This window comes from Hylobates moloch, unplaced genomic scaffold (assembly GCF_009828535.3).
Source record: "Hylobates moloch isolate HMO894 unplaced genomic scaffold, HMol_V3 SCAFFOLD_12, whole genome shotgun sequence".
Lineage (NCBI taxonomy): Eukaryota > Metazoa > Chordata > Mammalia > Primates > Hylobatidae > Hylobates > Hylobates moloch.
Window position 1 is genome coordinate 50,296,767 of NW_026652287.1, and position 16,376 is coordinate 50,313,142.

The following is a 16,376-nucleotide window of genomic DNA, read 5'->3' on the forward strand; positions in this document are numbered from 1 at the left end:
AATTTTTGTATTTTTAGTAGAGATGGGGTTTTACCACGTTGGCCAGCTGGTCTCAAACTCCTGACCTCAAGTGATCTGCCGGCCTCAGCCTCCCAACATGCTGGGATTACAGGTGTGAGCCACCACACCTGGCCTTTACTGCCTATCTTGGGGCAGTGGGGAACGCTAAGGCCCAGAGAGATCCAGGGATACTTCTGAGATCCTGGTGGGGGATGGTGCCAGGGGGATTGGGGGATGCAGAACAGGGGTCCTACCTGTGGGCTTTGCATAAATCCCTGTTCAGCTCGGCACTCTGAGACCGTCTGGCTCGCCCCTTCTGAGCCACCCGTTCCAGCTCCCTGCGCAGAGACTGCAGCTGCTCCCGCAGGTCCAGCGTCCTGTTGCGAAGGGGAAGAGAGGGGGCTCACAGCCCCAGCCCATCCTATTTCCCACATCTCCTCCTACCCACCTGCCCACAGTATTGTCATGTAAACACACCTGTACACAGGGGTACACCTTAGCTTCTGCTGCAGACGACACCCCCGGCGGCTGTCACATAGTCTGCCCACCCCCCGCCCAGCCCAGGACCCAGGCACACACCTGGTGAGTGATGCTGCCAGTTCCTGGGCTAACTTCTCTGGGTCCCAGGCTCTGCCCACCTGGCCACCATCAATGCCACTGGTGCCACCAGGGACAGCAGGAAGGCCCTAAGGGAGGGAGAAGACAAGAAAGTGACACTAACCTAGGCCAAGTCCGTGCTTGGCCCACACTGGACACTGAAGCTGCCCAGACAGTGGCAGCTGCTATGCTCTCAGAGACCCCCCATCTGGTTCAATACCCCAATAAGTGCGAAATTATACTCTGATAAGGGAAATATCTTATTTAATGAAAAAAAAAAACTTTTGAGACAGAGTCTCACTCTGCCACCCAGGCTGGAGTACAGTGGCACAATCTTGGCTGACAGCAACCTCTGCCTCCCAGGTTCAAGCGATTCTCCTGCCTCAGCCTCCCAAGTAGTTGGGATTACAGACACATGCCATCAGACCCGGCTACTTTTTGTATTTTTAGTAGAGACGGAGTTTCACCATGTTGGCCAGGCTGGTCTCGAACCTCATCTCTAAAAATAAAATTTAGGGGCCAGGTGTGGTAGCTCATGCCTGTAATCCCAGCACTTTGGGAGGCCAAGACGGGTGGATCACTCGAGGTTAGGAGTTCAAGACCAGCCTGGCTAACATGGTGAAACCCTGTCTCTACTAAAAATACAAAAATGAGTCTGGCATGGTGGCAGACCCCCATAATCCCAGCTACTTGGGAGGCTAAGGCAGGAGAATCGCTTGAACTTGGGAGGCGGAGGTTGCAGTGAGCCGAGATCATGCCACTGCACTCTAGCCTGGGCAACAGAGTAAGACTTGTTCTCAAAAAAAAAAAAAAAAAAAAAAAATTAGCCAGGCATGGTGGCGGGTACCTGTAGTCCCAACTAACTGGGTGTCTGAGGCAGGAGAATCACTTGAAGCTGGGAGGCAGAGGTTGGAGTGAGCTGGGATCACAGCACTGCACTCTCTAGCCTGAGTGACACAGTGAGACTCTGTCTCAAAAAAAAAAACTAGAGATCCACAAGAAGTCCTTGCTCCTGTCTAATCCTTGTTTGAAATAATAATAATAATAATAATTTTTTTTTGATGGAGTCTCGCTCTGTCACCCAGGCTAAAGTGCGCTGGCGTGATCTCGGCTCACTGCCAGCTCCGCCTCCCAGGTTCACGCCATTCTCCTGCCTCAGCCTCCCGAGTAGCTGGGACTACAGGCGCCCGCCACCATCCCTGGCTAATTTTTTTATTTTTAGTACAGACGGGATTTCACCGTGTTAGCAAGGATGGTCTCGATCTCCTGACCTCATGATCCGCCCACCTCGGCCTCCCAAAGTGCTGGGATTACAGGCTGGGATTACAGGCATGAGCCACTGTGCCCGGCCAATAATAATAATTTCTTTTTTCTTTTTTTTTTGTTTTTGAGATGGAGTCTCGCTCTGTCGCCCAGGCTGGAGTGCAGTGGCGCGATCTCGGCTCACTGCAACCTCCGCCCGTCCAGGTTTAAGCAATTTTCTGTCTCAGCCTCTGGAGTAGCTGGGATTACAGGCGTGTGCCACCACGCCCGGCTAATTTTTTTGTATTTTTAGTAGAGACAGGGTTTCACCATCTTGGCCAGGCTGGTCTTGAACTCCTGACCCGCCTCGGCCTCCCAAAGTGCTGGGATTACAGGCGTGAGCCACCGCACCTGGCCAATAATAATTTTTTAAAAATTAGGCTGGGCGTGGTGGCTCACGCCTGTAATCCCGGCACTTTGAGGCCGAGGCGGGCGGATCACCTGAGGTCAAGAGTTTGAGACCAGCCTAGCCAACATGGTGAAACTCTGTCGCTACCAAAAATACAAAAATTAGCCAGGGGTGGTGTGCACGCCTGTAATCCCAGCTACTCGGGAAGCCAAAGCAGGAGAACCGATTGAACCTGGGACGCAGAGATTGCAGTGAGCCAAGATCGCACCACTGCACTCCAGCCTGGGTGACAGAGCAAGATCCGTTTCCCAAAAAAAAAAAAAAAAAAAAATTAAAGGCTGGGCGCTGTGGCTCATGGCTGTAATCCCAGTACTTTGGGAGGCTGAGGTGGGCAGATCACCTGAGGTCAGGAGTTCTACACCAGCCTGGCCAACATGGTGAAACCCCATCTCTACTAAAAAATACAAAAATTGGCCAGGCACGGTGGCTCACGCCTGTAATCCCAACACTTTGGGAGGCCGAGGCAGGTGGATCACAAGGTCAGGAGATCGAGACCATCTTGGCTAACACAGTGAAACCTCGCCTCTACTAAAAAAATACAAAAAAAATTAGCCAGGCGTGGTGGCGGGCGCCTGTAGTCCCAGCTACTTGGGAGGCTGAGGCAGGAGAATGGCGTGAACCCGGGAGGCGGAGCTTGCAGTGAGCTGAGATTGCGCCACTGCACTCCAGCCTGGGTGACAGAGCGAGACTCTGTCTCAAAAAAAAAAATTTTTTTTAAATAATAAATAAGCCGGGTGCAGTGGTCACACCTGTAATCCCAGCACTTTGGGAGGCTGAGGCGGGCGCATCACCTGAGGTTCAGAATTCGAGACCAGCCTTAGTAACATGGAGAAACCCCATCTATACTAAAAATACAAAAATTAGCTGGGCGTGGTGGCACATGCCTGTAGTCCCAGCTACTCAGGAAGCTGAGGCAGGAGAATCACTTGAACCCAGGAGGCGGAGGTTGTGGTGAGCCAAGATCGGGCCATTGCACTCCAGCCCGGGGAAAAAAAGAGAAAACCTGTAAAAAAAAAAAAAAAAAAAAAAAAAAAAAAAAGATGAGGTCTCGCTTTGTGGCCCAGGCTGGAGTGAAATGACATAATCGTGGCTCGCTGAAGCCTCCAACTCCTGGGTTCAAGTGATCCTCCTACCTCAGCCTCCCGAGTAGCTGGGACCACCATGATAAGGGAAATAAATAACAGGAAACCTCATCTGAAGTCACTCCAGGAGGGCTTCCTTGAGGAGGTGATGTCTAAGCTGAGATCTACAGGAGGTCGAGGACTTTATGACACAAAGAGGGAAGTGACCAGTGCTCCTGGCAGGGACACAGAATGTACAAAGGCTTGGAGGTAGGAGAGATGATTCAAAGAGCTGCATTAAGGACAGGTGCGGTGACTCATGCCTGTAATCTCAGCACTTTGGGAGATGGAGGTGGGCGAAACATTTGAGGCCAGGAGTTCGAGACCAGCCTGGCCAACATGGTGAAACGGCAACTCTACAAAACTGCATCTCTACAAAACATACAAAAAATAACTAGATGTGGTGGTATGTGTCTGTAATCCCAGCTACTCAGGAGGCTGAGACAGGAGAATCCCTTGAACCTGGGAGGCAGAGGTTGCGGTGAGCCGAGATTGCAACATTTCATTCCAGCCTGGGCAACAAGAGCGAAACTCCGTCTCAAAAAAAAAAGGGGGGGGGGGGGCTGTGATTGACAAGGGCTATGTTCTCATTAGTAAGCTACTACTCCTACCAGGTTCAGGCAGGGTGGCTCACCTGATAGCACTCTTCCTCGTCCCCGCTGCTGCCACCTCCGCTGCTATGTCCGCCACTGCTGTTTGCCCCACCAGCCCAGAGCTCCGCCCGTTCCCACCGCAGCTGCTCCAGCAGGAGCACGTGAGCTGGACCCAGGGCGCGGAGGGCAGCCTCCCGCAGCTCTAGGCCCCGCTTCTCACGCCGCACCAGCTGCAGCCGAAGCATCAGGTCTGCCAGGGCCTCCTGTGGGACCAAGGAGAGGGGAGAGAATTTATGCTTCTACGGTCAACTGCAGGGAAACTGAGGCCCCAAGAGGCACCCACTGAGGACCATTCAGACAAAAACTGTGACCTTTGGCCGGGCGCGGTGGCTCATGCCTGTAATCCCAGCACTTTGGGAGGCCAAAGAGGGTGGATTACCTGAGATCAGGAGTTTGAGACGAGCCTGGCCAACATGGCGAAACCCCGTCTCCATTAAAAATACAAAAATTAGCCAGGTGTGGTGGTGCACGCCTGTAATCCCAGCTACTCGGGAGGCTGAGGCAGGAGAATCACTGGAACCCGGCAGTGGGGCAGAGGCTGCAGTGAGCCAAGATAGCACCACAGCACTCCAGCCTGGGTGAGAGCAAGACTCCATCTCAAAAAACAAACAAACTAAGACCTTCACCATTCACCATGTTCTTGTGAGGTGGAAATATCTTCCTCCCATAAAAGCTACAGCTGTAGAAGTGGCATTTCCTAGAGGGCAAGTAGCTTACATAGGTCAAATAGCGGTTCTGTCAAAGCTTCTGGAGTTTCTCCAACTCCAGAACCTCAAGTTTTTCATGCCAAGCTACAAACCCAAGATTGTGTTCTTTGCTCCCATCTCTTCCCATAGGAAGGGCATTTTGGAGAGCCAGATCTGTAGTCTAATGAGAAACTGAACCCCAGAAAACAAACTCCTATTAATCCCTCAAAACCCCAGCTCCAATTCTCCCTTCATAATGCCTGCACTCAGCCCAGCAGAATTCTCCTTTGCTTCTTGGTCCCCCAACCTCAGTAAAGGATTTTGTCCCACCAAGAAAGACTGACACAGTGACCACAGCCCATTTGTACCCTTGTGGCCACCAGGTCCTGCTGAATTTGTGTCTTCTCCAGTCGGGGAAGAGCTGGGCCAGGCTGGGTCCCCAGAATGGCCTGCACCATGGCTTCTGCACGGGGCACAGTGGGCATGGGTGCCAAGGTGGGGCCAGGCTCTGAGAGAATCTTCACTAGAGAACGGCGCTCCTGGAGACGCTGGACATAGCTTCGGAGCTGGAAAGCCACTTCCTGTGGGGTGGGCTTATCCACACTGCTGCCTTCAGGACTACAGAAAACAGAAGAGGTGCCTGTGTCAACACTGGCAGGCATAGGTGGGTTAACTTCATGCCAATCCTGGTAGGGTCCATCACCTTCCATCTCACTGGCCACGATGGAGTCTATGCCATCTTTGGTGGTCCCTGTCACACCAACATACCCCACTAGGCACCACCTTCCATCAAGACCACATGGTGGCCAGGGGTGGTGATGCATGCCTGCAACCCCAGCACTTTGGGAGGCTGAGGTGGGAGGATTGCTTGAAGCCAGAAGTTTGAGACCAGCATAGGCAACTGAGTGAGAATCCGTCTTTTTTTTTTTTTTTTTTGAGATGGAGTCTTGCTCTGTCGCCCAGGCTGGAGTGCAGTGGCGTGACCTCGGCTCACTGCAAGCTCCGCCTCCCGGGTTCACGCCATTCTCCTGTCTCAGCCTCCCGAGTAGCTGGGACTACAGGTGCCCGCCACCACGCCTGGCTAATTTTTTTTTTTTTTTGTATTTTTAGTAGAGATGGGGTTTCACCATGTTAGCCAGGATGGTCTCGATCTCCTGACCTTGTGATCCACCCACCTCAGCCTCCCAAAGTGCTGGGATTACAGGCGTGAGCCACTGTGCCTGGCCGAGACGTCTTTATAAAAAATTAGCTGCGGCTGGGTGCAGTGCCTAACGCCTGTAATCCCAGCACTTTGGGAGGCAGAGGCAAGTGCATCACCTGAGGTCAGGAGTTCGAGACCAGCCTGACCAATATGGAGAAACCCCGTCTCTACTAAAAATTCAAAATTAGTCGGGTGTGGTAGTGGGAGCCTATAATCCCAGCTACTCGGGAGGCTGAGGCAGGAGAATCACTTGAACCCAGGAGGCAGAGGTTGCAGTGAGCCGAGATCAGACCACTGGACTCTAGCCTGGGCGACAAGAGTGAAACACCGTCTCAAAAAAAAAAAAAAAAAAAGACAGGGTCTTACTCTGTCACCCAGGCTGGAGTGCAGTGGTGCAATCTCAGCTCACTGCAGCCCCGACCTCCCAGACTCAAGGCATCCTCCCACCTCAGCCTCCCAAGTAGCTGGTACTACGCGGGCACACCACCACACCCAGCTAATTTGTTTGTCGTTTTGGTAGAGAAAGACTTTCGCCATGATACAAGGGCTGGTCTTGAACTACTGAGCTCAAATTATCTGCCTGCCTCGGCCTCCCAAAGTGCTGGGATTACAGGCTTGAGCCACTGTGCCTGGCTGCGGGTGCCAGTTTTTTTGTTGTTGTTGTTGTTGTTTTGAGACGGAGTCTCGCTCTGTCGCAGAGGCTGGAGTGCAGTGGCGCAATCTCGGCTCACTGCAAGCTCCGCCTCCTGGGTTCACGCCATTCTCCTGCCTCAGCCTCTCCGAGTAGCTGGGACTACAGGCGCCCGCCACCACGCCCGGCTAATTTTTCGTATTTTTAGTAGAGACGGGGTTTCACCGTGGTCTCAATCTCCTGACCTCGTGATCCGCCCGCCTCGGCCTCCCAAAGTGCTGGGATTACAAGCGTGAGCCACCGCGCCCGGCCAGGTGCCAGTTTTAACCAGTAGGCATCGTCATTCATCTTCATGCCAACTGCAATGTCTGTCAACCACCATGCCAACTTTGTCAAGTAGCAACAGGCCAACTGCAGTTGAGCCTCATGTCAACCAACTACAGTGAGCTCCATACCAACCTTGCTGGACACAGCCACACCAAGCCCCCAAACGTGGTGAGCTCTGGGAGCTCCATTCCCCAGTCAAGACCCCACTCCTCAACCAGGCCAATTCCCAGGGTTTCAGGGGGGTACCTTGGCTGTGAATTCTGCAGTGCTCCTGCATCCATGGCAGCCTCCTCTTGTGCCAGCAGCCTCCATGCTTCCTTTTCAGCTGCTTGCAGGTCACCCATGGGGGCTTCGTCTCCTGCTCCTGAGTCGGCCTCCCGCAGAGCAAGCAGAACCCTGTATGCCTCTTCACAGTGCTCACTGTGGGACACTGGTTCTGAGTGCTTCAGGACACTCAGCTTGTCTGGGTGCAATGGCCCTCACCTGTAGTCCCAGCACTTTGGGAGGCTGAGGCGGGAGGATTACCTGAGGTCAGGAGTTCGAGACCAGCCTGACCAACATGGTGAAACCCCATCTCTACTAAAAAGACAAAGATTAGCAAGGTGTGGTGGTACACACCTGTAGTTCCAGCTACTCAGGAGGCTGAGGCAGGAGAATCACTTGAACTGGGGAGGCGGAGGTTGCAGTGAGCCAAGATGGCACCACTGCACGCCAGCCTGGGTGACAGAGCAAGACTCTGTCTCAAAAAAAAAAAAAAAAAAGAAAAAAGAAAAAAAAACCACTTAGCTACATCTCGCTCTATAGGTGCCAGTCCCCACTTGCTCCTGAACCCCTCTTCTCCCCACTGCCCTCAGCTCTGGAAGCATGCAGACTCCCTTAGCAACCCTGAACTAAAATTGCCTAAAGTTAATTTCTGGGCCAGGCAAGGTGGCTCACACCTGTAATCCCAGCACTTTAGGAGGCCCAGTGGGGCGGATCACGAGGTCAGGAGTTCGAGACTAGCCTGGCCAACATGGTGAAACCCGTCTCTACTAAAAATACAAAAATTAGCTGGGTACAGTGGCATACACCTGTAATCCCAGCTACCCAGGAGGCTGAGACATGAGTATCATTTGAACCCAGGAAGCAGAGGTTGCAGTGAGCTGAGATCTCGCCACAGCACTCCAGCCTGGGTGACACAGCAAGATTCTGTCTCAAAAAAAAAAAAATTAATTTCTGAAGTGGGGAAGGTGCTCTCCAGTGAGGATTCTGTGGATTGGGGCCATCCTCAGAAAGCCCATTCCCTCCCCAGCTGGTGACATCACTGGCAGGGTGCACTGACCTGTACTGCAAGGCCAGATGCAATGCTGTGGCCTCAGCCTCCCGCTGGCCTAGCTGCATGCTGAGGCCTTCACAGCGGCCCTTGTAACCCTGGAGCACAGCTGATAGCAGACGGTTAAAGCATTTAAGCTTCTCAATGCTCCTGTCTCCGAAGGTGGGGAAGACGGAAAGTCAGAGGCCTTCTAAGGCAGTCAGGCCTCAATTTTCACCCTTTCCCTCCCTCCTGTTGCAGCTTCAGACTCCTGGCTTTATAACTCAGTTGGAGGAGGTGCCTGTGCCCTTATGAGCTCAGCATTTGAGTCTCTTACCCCCGGAGTTGCTCCATCTGGGCTTCCATGATGTGCATCTCAGGACTGAGGGGCTGGGTGGGAAGCGACCCAAGGATCTGGGTGCTGGAATGGCTGCGGAGGCGCCGAAGCAGGGGGTGAGCCAGGGAGAAGGAGTCCTGCCAAGAAGAGGTAATATAATTGACCCCAATTGTCACCAAGAGCCTGGGATTGTAGGCATTTTGCAACCCCAGAAGCTGTTGGATCCCATGACAAAGATTTGAGTCTCATTCCCCTGAAGGCTAAGGACATCAAGACCATGGGATTGAACTTCTCGCACTCACCTGAGTCTCCCAGGGTTCCCCATCTGCCTCAGAGCTGCTAGAACCACTGCCTGAGCCACCTGCTTGGCTGTGGGAAATACGTGGGCAGGGCTCCAGCCTCAAGAGGGAATCCTGCAGCTCCTGAACCTGGGAAAGATGAGGGGGATGTCAGGCCTAGGGGCTCAAACCAACCACCAGCCCTCCCTCCTCAAGGCCTATTCTTGGGGAAGTGGCAAGAACCCTAGCCGGAAGGCAGGAGGCTTGGATACTCAGCCTGCCAAAAGTCTCACTATCTGATCTTGGGAATGTTTGTCAGCTGCTGAGGATTTTATTTTTCCCAGCAGAAAAATGGGCCCCACTCTGGGGGAAAATGAATCCCTGGACTGGGCTCCCACAGCCCCGAGTTTTTCTACCAGCCTGAGATGAGGGCTTCCCTCTCAATATCTCATTCGGCCACATGCCTTTTTTATTTTTATTTTTATTTTTGAGATGGAGTCTTGCTCTGTTACGTAGGCTGGAGTGCAGTGGCACAGTCTCAGCTCACTGCAACCTCTGCCTCCAGGGTTCAAGTGATTCTCCTGCCTCAGCCTCCCGAGTAGCTGGGATTACAGGCATCTGCCACCATGCCTGACAAATATTTGTATTTTCAGTAGAGATGGGGTTTCACCATGTTGCCCAGGCTGGTCTTGAACTCCTGACGTCAAGTGATCGTCCTGACTCAGCCTCCCAAAGTGCTGGGATTACAGGCATGAGCCACTGCACCTGGCAGCCACACGGCTTTAAATGCCACCTGCGTGCTAGGGATGCTCAAGTGTCTCCCTTCTGCCCTGCTGTCTCCCCTGAGCCCTGGACTCAGACATATAGCTGCTCCCTTGAGGACCCACGTGGATGTCTCATGGACACTTGAGCTTATCAAGGGCTAAAGAGATCTGGTCACCCCCAGCCAAACCTGCCTACCCTGTAGCTCCTCCATCTCTCCCTTCTAGTCCAGCAGGTCCCAAAGCCTGAAGTTGTCCTTGACTTCTCTCTAGCCTTCACACTCACACGTGTCAGTTCCATCTTCCACATCAGCCAGAATCCATCCGCATCTCTCCACTTCCACAACCTCCACCATCGTGCATGTCTGGACCAGTGAAGTCACCTCCTGGCTCTCCAGGAGTCCACCCTCACCTCCGCAGACTGTTCCTACCTCCGCCACCAGAGGGCGCCTGTGAACACCTGCGTCGAGCATGCCCCTCCTCTGCTCAAAACCCTCCAGGGCTCTCACCTTAATCAGAGCAAAGCCCAAGCGTCTCCTTGCAGCCCACGAGGCCCTACGCGATCTGCATTTGTTCTCCCTCTGTTCTGTTCTGGCTCCCCACACTCCCTGTTGCCCCCTGTGTTCCAGCCACACTGGCCTCCTGGGTTTCTTGAACAGGCCAGTCATGCTGCCACTCCAGGGCCTGCTCTCACCACCCTCAGTTTTCTTTCTTTCTTTTTTTTTTTGAGAAAGAGTTTTCCTCTGTTGCCCAGGCTGGAGTGCAATGGCGGGATCTCGGCTCACTGCAACCTCCGCTCCCGGGTTCAAGCAATTATCCTGCCTTAGCCTCCCAAGTAGCTGGGACTACCAGCGCGTGCCACCACGCCCGGCTAATTTTTTTTTGTATTTTTAGTAGAGACGGGGCTTCACCGTGTTAGCCAGGATGGTCTCGTCTCCTGACCTCGTGATCTGCGCCTCGGCCTCCCAAAGTGCTGGGATTACAGGCGTGAGCCACCGTGCCCAGCATTTTTTTTTTTTTTTTTGAGACAGAGTCTCACTCTGTCACCCAGGCTGGAGTGCAGTGGTGTGATCTTGGCTCACTGCAACCTCCGCCTCCTGGGATCAGGCGATTCTCGTGCCTTAGCCTCTCTGGTAGCTGCAGAATTGCGTCAAGCAATTCTCCTGCCTCAGTCTCCCGAGTAGCTGGGATTGCAGGCACGTGCCACCACACCTGGCTAATTTTTGTATTTTTAATAAAGACAAGGTTTCACCATGTTGGCCAGGCTGGTCTCTAACTCCTGGCCTCAAGGGAGCCACCCACCTCAGCCTCCCAAAGTGCTGGTGTAGATTACAGGCATAAGCCACTGCACCCAGCCAACCTGGCTGATTTTTCTTTTTTGAGACAGAGTCTCACTCTGTCCCCCAGGCTGGAGTGCATTGGCACGATCTCAGCTGACTGCCATCTCCATCACCCGGGTTCAAGCGATTCTCCTGCTTCAGCCTCCTGAGTAGCTGGATTACGGCTAATTTTTTTTTTTTTTTTTTTTGTATTTTTAGTAGAGATGGGGTTTGACCATGTTGGCCAAGCTGGTCTTGAACTCCTGACTTTGTGATCCACCCACCTCAGCCTCCCAGAGTGCTGGGATTACAGGTGTGAGCCACTGTGCCTGGCCAACCTGGCTGATTTTTAATTTTTTTGCAGAGGTGGCAGTCTTGCTGTGTTGCCCAGGTTGGTCTTGAACTCCTGGCCTCAAAGGATCCTCCTGCCTCCACCTCCCAAAGTGCTGGGATTATAGGCGTGAGCCACCACACCCAGCCTCAAAAGGTTTTTTGAATGAACAAATGAATGAATATTGCCTACATCAGGCCCACCTCCTCCCTCAGACAGAGAGCCACATGGGAATCAGGATGGCCCCACTCACCTCTTTCTGCAGCGTCTCCTTCTCAGCTCGGATGGCCTCCAGGGAGGCCTGCGTGCGGACCAGCTCATCCTCTCGGCTACTCAGGGCTAGCCGGAGCCAGGCATTCCTCTCGGCCAGGCGAGCTGCCTCTCGCTGGCAGCTCCCTGCCCCTTCCTGCTTCCCAAGGAATCCTGGTCCCCCTTCGCTTGTGCCTTCCAACTCCATCGGCACACGATGGCTGGGGGGCCGGTGGCGCCAGGCTGCAGCCGCTGCCTCCAGGGAGCTCAGAGCATGCTGGAGGGTCTGAAACACATCAGGGGCCCCAGTCCCAGGGGGCACAGTCTCCTTGTACGGTAGGGCTGCTTCTGGGGCCTGGTGGGCTTCCACTGCAGGTTTGTGGGGCACTTCGGGGGCTGGGGCCAGTCCCCTGCCAGAGCCCCCATCCGTCTTCTTGTCGGTCCTGTGGACACCAACTCAGGCACTTGAGTCACTCCATGCTGGGTAGGGAATCCTTTCTTATTTTTTGAGACAGAGTCTCTGTCCCCCAGGCTGGAGTGCAGTGTCGCAATCTCGGCTCACTACAACCTCCACCTCCTGGGTTCAAGTGATTCTCCTGCCTCAGTCCCCCAAGTAGCTGGGATTACAGGCTTCCACCACCACGCCTGGCTAATTTTTATATTTTTAGTAGAGACAGGGTTTCACCATGTTGGCCAGGCTGGTGTCAAACTCCTGACCTCAGGCGATCCGCCCAACTCGGCCTCCCAAAGTGCTGGGATTACAGGCATGAGCCACCACATTCGGCCCTGGGCAGGGAATTCTGAGGGCTTAAACTTCATGGTCTTGGGGAGGGGTGAGCGGAGCAGGCAGTTGGCAAGAGCTGCGTGTTCTAGGACTGGCATCCCAGGGTGAGACTGGGAGGCTGGGAATTCAAGGAAGAGGTTGGACAGAGGTGGTGAAGAAGTTGGAGGGGAGCCCTGGCGCCAAGAAACAGAGTGAAGAGTAAGTTGGACTGTGATGGGCACTGGGGAAGGCCTGAAGGTGAGAGACAGAAGTTTCTGGAAATGGGGTCTTCTGGGGCGGCGGCTTACACTTGTAATCCCAGCACTCTCAGAGGCCAAAGTGGGGGGATCACTTAAGGTCAGGAGTTCAAGACCAGCCTGGCTAATGTGGCAAGACCCTGTCTCACTAAAAATACAAAAATTAGCCGGGTGTGCTGGCACACACCTGTAGTCCCAGCTACTCAGGAAGCTGAGGATCCCGCTTGAACCCTGGAGGCAGAGGTTGCTGTGAGTGGAGATTGTGCCACTGCACTGCACTGCAGCCTGGGTGACAGAGCAAAACTCAAAAAAAAAGAAAGTCAGGCTGAAGGCAATAGGGAGCTATGGTAGGTGTGTGAGCAGAACGGGCACATCAGCAGATCTGTGGATGGCAGAGATGCGTCTGGACTGGAGTGAAGGGCACAGACCAAGCGGGTCTTACCTGCTTCCTAGGCCTTGGCCACTGACCTCTTCTATGGGGCCCAGCTGCTCCAGCCCAGAGCTCACCGGAGGTGGGGCAAAGCTGGGCTTGGAGCTCCCACTGGCTGCCTCGACCTCCTCTGAACTCTCAGCCACGGGATCCAGTTCACCCTGCAAATGACCCCCGGGGCCCTGTTCTGAGCCAGGCAGGATGGGACCTTGGGGTCCCCAGGAGCTGGGTGTGGAGGGGAGAGGGCAACACTTACGGGTGGAGCATGCCTCCCTCGCCGGCTTCGGGGCCGTGTGGCACGGGCACTCATTGCTGTCCAGAAGCCAGTGCCCTCTGAATGTTTCTCCTTCGTCAACCCCTAAAACCACAGCCTGCCATGAGCTCTTGCCTTTGTTGTCCTGGACAAAGGACAACCTCAATTTCCTCTGCTGTGAAATGGGGCATTGACTACCCCTCAGGAAGGGATTTTGTTATCAATGTTGATTGGGCAGATTTGAATGCCTCCCTGGACAGGGAGCTCACTACCTAACAAGATTGTCCTGATCTCCCCCTTCTTCTCTGCCTTCTTTACCTTCACTGCGTCTTTGTCCACTTCCCTCCTCTATTTGAGCCTGGGAATGCGATCTCAAGAATTCCCTCTCTTCCCCGGCCCTCCCAAATGAGGGGTTCAGCTCTCTCTACCTCTGATCCTCTGGGGGTAACTTGATCAGAGGCCTGAGTCCCTGGACACTCTGTTGGGGTCACTCTGGCCACTGCCTGTTCAGGCCTGGGCTGGCCAAGCCTGGCCTGGGAGGGGCCGGGAAACAGGAAACCCCCCTCCCCTGGTCACGTGACTTGTTATTGTGTTGTTTCCTTCTTGGGGACAGCGGCTTCCTGCAGCCCTAGCAGGGCACACATACCTGACTCCCAAGGTTTCAGCCCCTCCTCATCTCAGCCTCCAAGCTCATGGCCCTTCTAGCTCTGACTCTTGGATTTTATTTCTCAAGAGCTAGAATGGGCCGAGCACTTGGCTCACGCCTGTAATCCCAGCACTCTGGGAAGCTGAGGAAGGCAGATCGCTTGAGTCCAAGAGTTTAAGACAAGCCTGGGCAACATGGCGAGACCCCCGTCTTTACAAAAATATAAAAATTAGCTAGGAGTAGTGGTGTATGCCTGTAGTCCCAGCTACTCAGGAGGCTGAGGTGGGAGGATTGCTTAACACCTGGAAGTTGAGGTTGCAGTGAGCCGTGGTCACGCTACTGCACTCCATTCTGGGTAACAAGGCAAGACCCTGTCTCAAAAAGAAAGAAAAAAAGAGCTAGAATGTTCCCCCGAGCTGATGGTTTTTATTTGGCTCCGCTGTGAACTTCTCTTCACTGTGGGCTGACGGTTCTTTTTTTTTTTTTGAGATGGAGTCTCGCTCTGTCGCCCAGGCTAGAGTGCAGTGGCGCAATCTTGGCTCATTGCAACCTCCACCTCTTGGGTTCAAGAAATTCTCCTGCCTCAGCCTCCCGAGTAGCTGGGATTACAAGTGCCCACCACAATGCCCAGCTAATTTTTGTATTTTTAGCAGAGACAGGGTTTCACCATGTTGACCAGGCTGGTCTCGAACTCCTGACCTCAAGTAATCCACCAGCCTCGGCTTCCCAAAGTGCTGGAATTGCAGGCATGAGCCACCGCACCCGGCTAGGGATGGGTTTTTGCCATGTTGGCCAGGCTGGTCTTAAACTCCTGACCTCAGGTGATCCACCCACCTCAGCCTCCCAAAGTGCTGGGATTACAGGCATGAGCCACCGACCCCACCAGCCCCAGAAACATTTAAGAGCCACTTGAAGCCTCAGTTTATGTATGTATGTATGTATTTATTTATTTATTTTTATTTTTATTTTTATTTGTTTTTGAGACGGAGTCTCGCTCTGTCGCCCAGGCTGGAGTGCAGTGGCGCGATCTTGGCTCACTGCAAGCTCCGCCTCCCGGGTTCACGCCATTCTCCTGCCTCAGCCTTCGGAGTAGCTGGGACTACAGGCGCCCGCCACCACGCCCGGCTAATTTTTTGTATTTTTAGTAGAGATGGGGTTTCACCGTGGTCTCGATCTCCTGACCTCGTGATCCACTCGCCTCGGCCTCCCAAAGTGTTGGGATTACAGGCGTGAGCCACCGCGCTCTATTTATTTATTTTATTTATTTTATTTTTTTAGATGGAATCTTGTTCTGTCACCCAGGCTGGAGTGCAGTGGCGCGAGTGCAGTGGCGCGGTCTTGGCTCACTGCAACCTCCACCTCCTGGGTTCAAGCGATTCTTCTGCCTCAGCCTTCTGAGTAGCTGTGATTACAGGTGCGTGCCACCACACCCAGCTAATTTTTTGTATTTTTAGTAGAGACGGGGTTTCACCATATTGGCCAGGCTGATCTCGAACTCCTGACTTCGTGATCCACCCACCTCGGCCTGCCAAAATGCTGGGATTATAGGTGTGAGCCACTGCCCCCAACCCCTCAGTTGTCTTTTTTTAAAGAGTCAGAGAAGCCGGCCACATTGGCCAGGCTCTAATTCGAGAATAGCCGGAGGGGCTGTGTAAGATGAGCTTTGAAGGATAAAGAACTTGCCAGAAAAGCAACAGGAGGAACAGCATTCCAGGCAGAAGGAACTGCCTGGGCAAAGGCTTAGAGCCTTCAAAGAGCCGCTCTAGGCGACACAGCGAGACTCCATCTCAAAAAAACAAAAACAAAAACGAAAAAAAAAAAACCAACAAAAACCCAGCTCTACTAAAAATACAAAAAAAATACATATATATATCTCAGCCGGGCCTGGTGGTGCATGCCTCTAATCCCAGCTACTTGGGAGGCTGAGGCAGGAGAATTACTTGAACCCTGGAGGTGGAGGTTGCAGTGAGCTGAGATTGAGCCACTGCACTCCAACTTGGGCGACAGAGCAAGACTCTGTCTCAAAAAAATAAAAATAAATAAATACCCCTGGAACTAAGGGGGAAAGCGTGCACTAAGAAGACAACAGCAGCCTGGGCGACAGACTGAGACTCCGTCTAAAAAAAAAAAAAAAAAAAAAGTAAGGAAGCCTGGTTTAGCCTGATGCGGTGGTCCTCGCCTATAGTCCTAGCTACTTGAGAGATCGTTTGGCTGTAGTGATTAGCCAGGATCGCGTGACTGCAGTCTAGTTTGGGCGACAGAGCGATAGATACCCCGTCTCTAAAAATAAGAAAAAAAAAAAAAAAAGCCATGAAAAAGGAGGCAGGCTTGAAATAGGCCCAACTTAGCTTTGCTCCACCTACAGTGACCCAATAAGACCAGAGTAAGTATTTTTTGATTCATGCAAATATATGTAAAATAACGAACAAGAATTAAGTAATTGGGAAGGGCCCTGGATGCTCAGGCCACACCCACATGAGAATGCCTGCCCCACACGTAGGCTCAAGCCAGCTCCACCAATCACCAATCAGCTC

General features: G+C 53.1%; 1 protein-coding gene across 1 annotated transcript in view; it reads right to left on the reverse strand.

Moving 5' to 3' along the window:
* The window catches only part of USHBP1 (USH1 protein network component harmonin binding protein 1), a 20,975-nt gene extending 7,298 nt beyond the window's left edge, over nt 1-13,677 (reverse strand). The window contains exons 1-12 of the mRNA XM_058424763.1: nt 13,625-13,677; nt 13,200-13,301; nt 12,956-13,104; nt 11,498-11,936; nt 8,858-8,983; nt 8,556-8,692; nt 8,249-8,389; nt 7,174-7,347; nt 5,137-5,386; nt 4,064-4,285; nt 580-686; nt 255-377 (exon numbers count right to left, since the gene is read on the reverse strand). Coding sequence (XP_058280746.1) covers nt 255-377; nt 580-686; nt 4,064-4,285; nt 5,137-5,386; nt 7,174-7,347; nt 8,249-8,389; nt 8,556-8,692; nt 8,858-8,983; nt 11,498-11,936; nt 12,956-13,104; nt 13,200-13,253 — 1,922 coding nt within the window. The 5' untranslated portion in view covers nt 13,254-13,301; nt 13,625-13,677. The remainder of the gene's footprint in view (nt 1-254; nt 378-579; nt 687-4,063; nt 4,286-5,136; nt 5,387-7,173; nt 7,348-8,248; nt 8,390-8,555; nt 8,693-8,857; nt 8,984-11,497; nt 11,937-12,955; nt 13,105-13,199; nt 13,302-13,624) is intronic.
* Nucleotides 13,678-16,376: the final 2,699 nt, after the last annotated feature.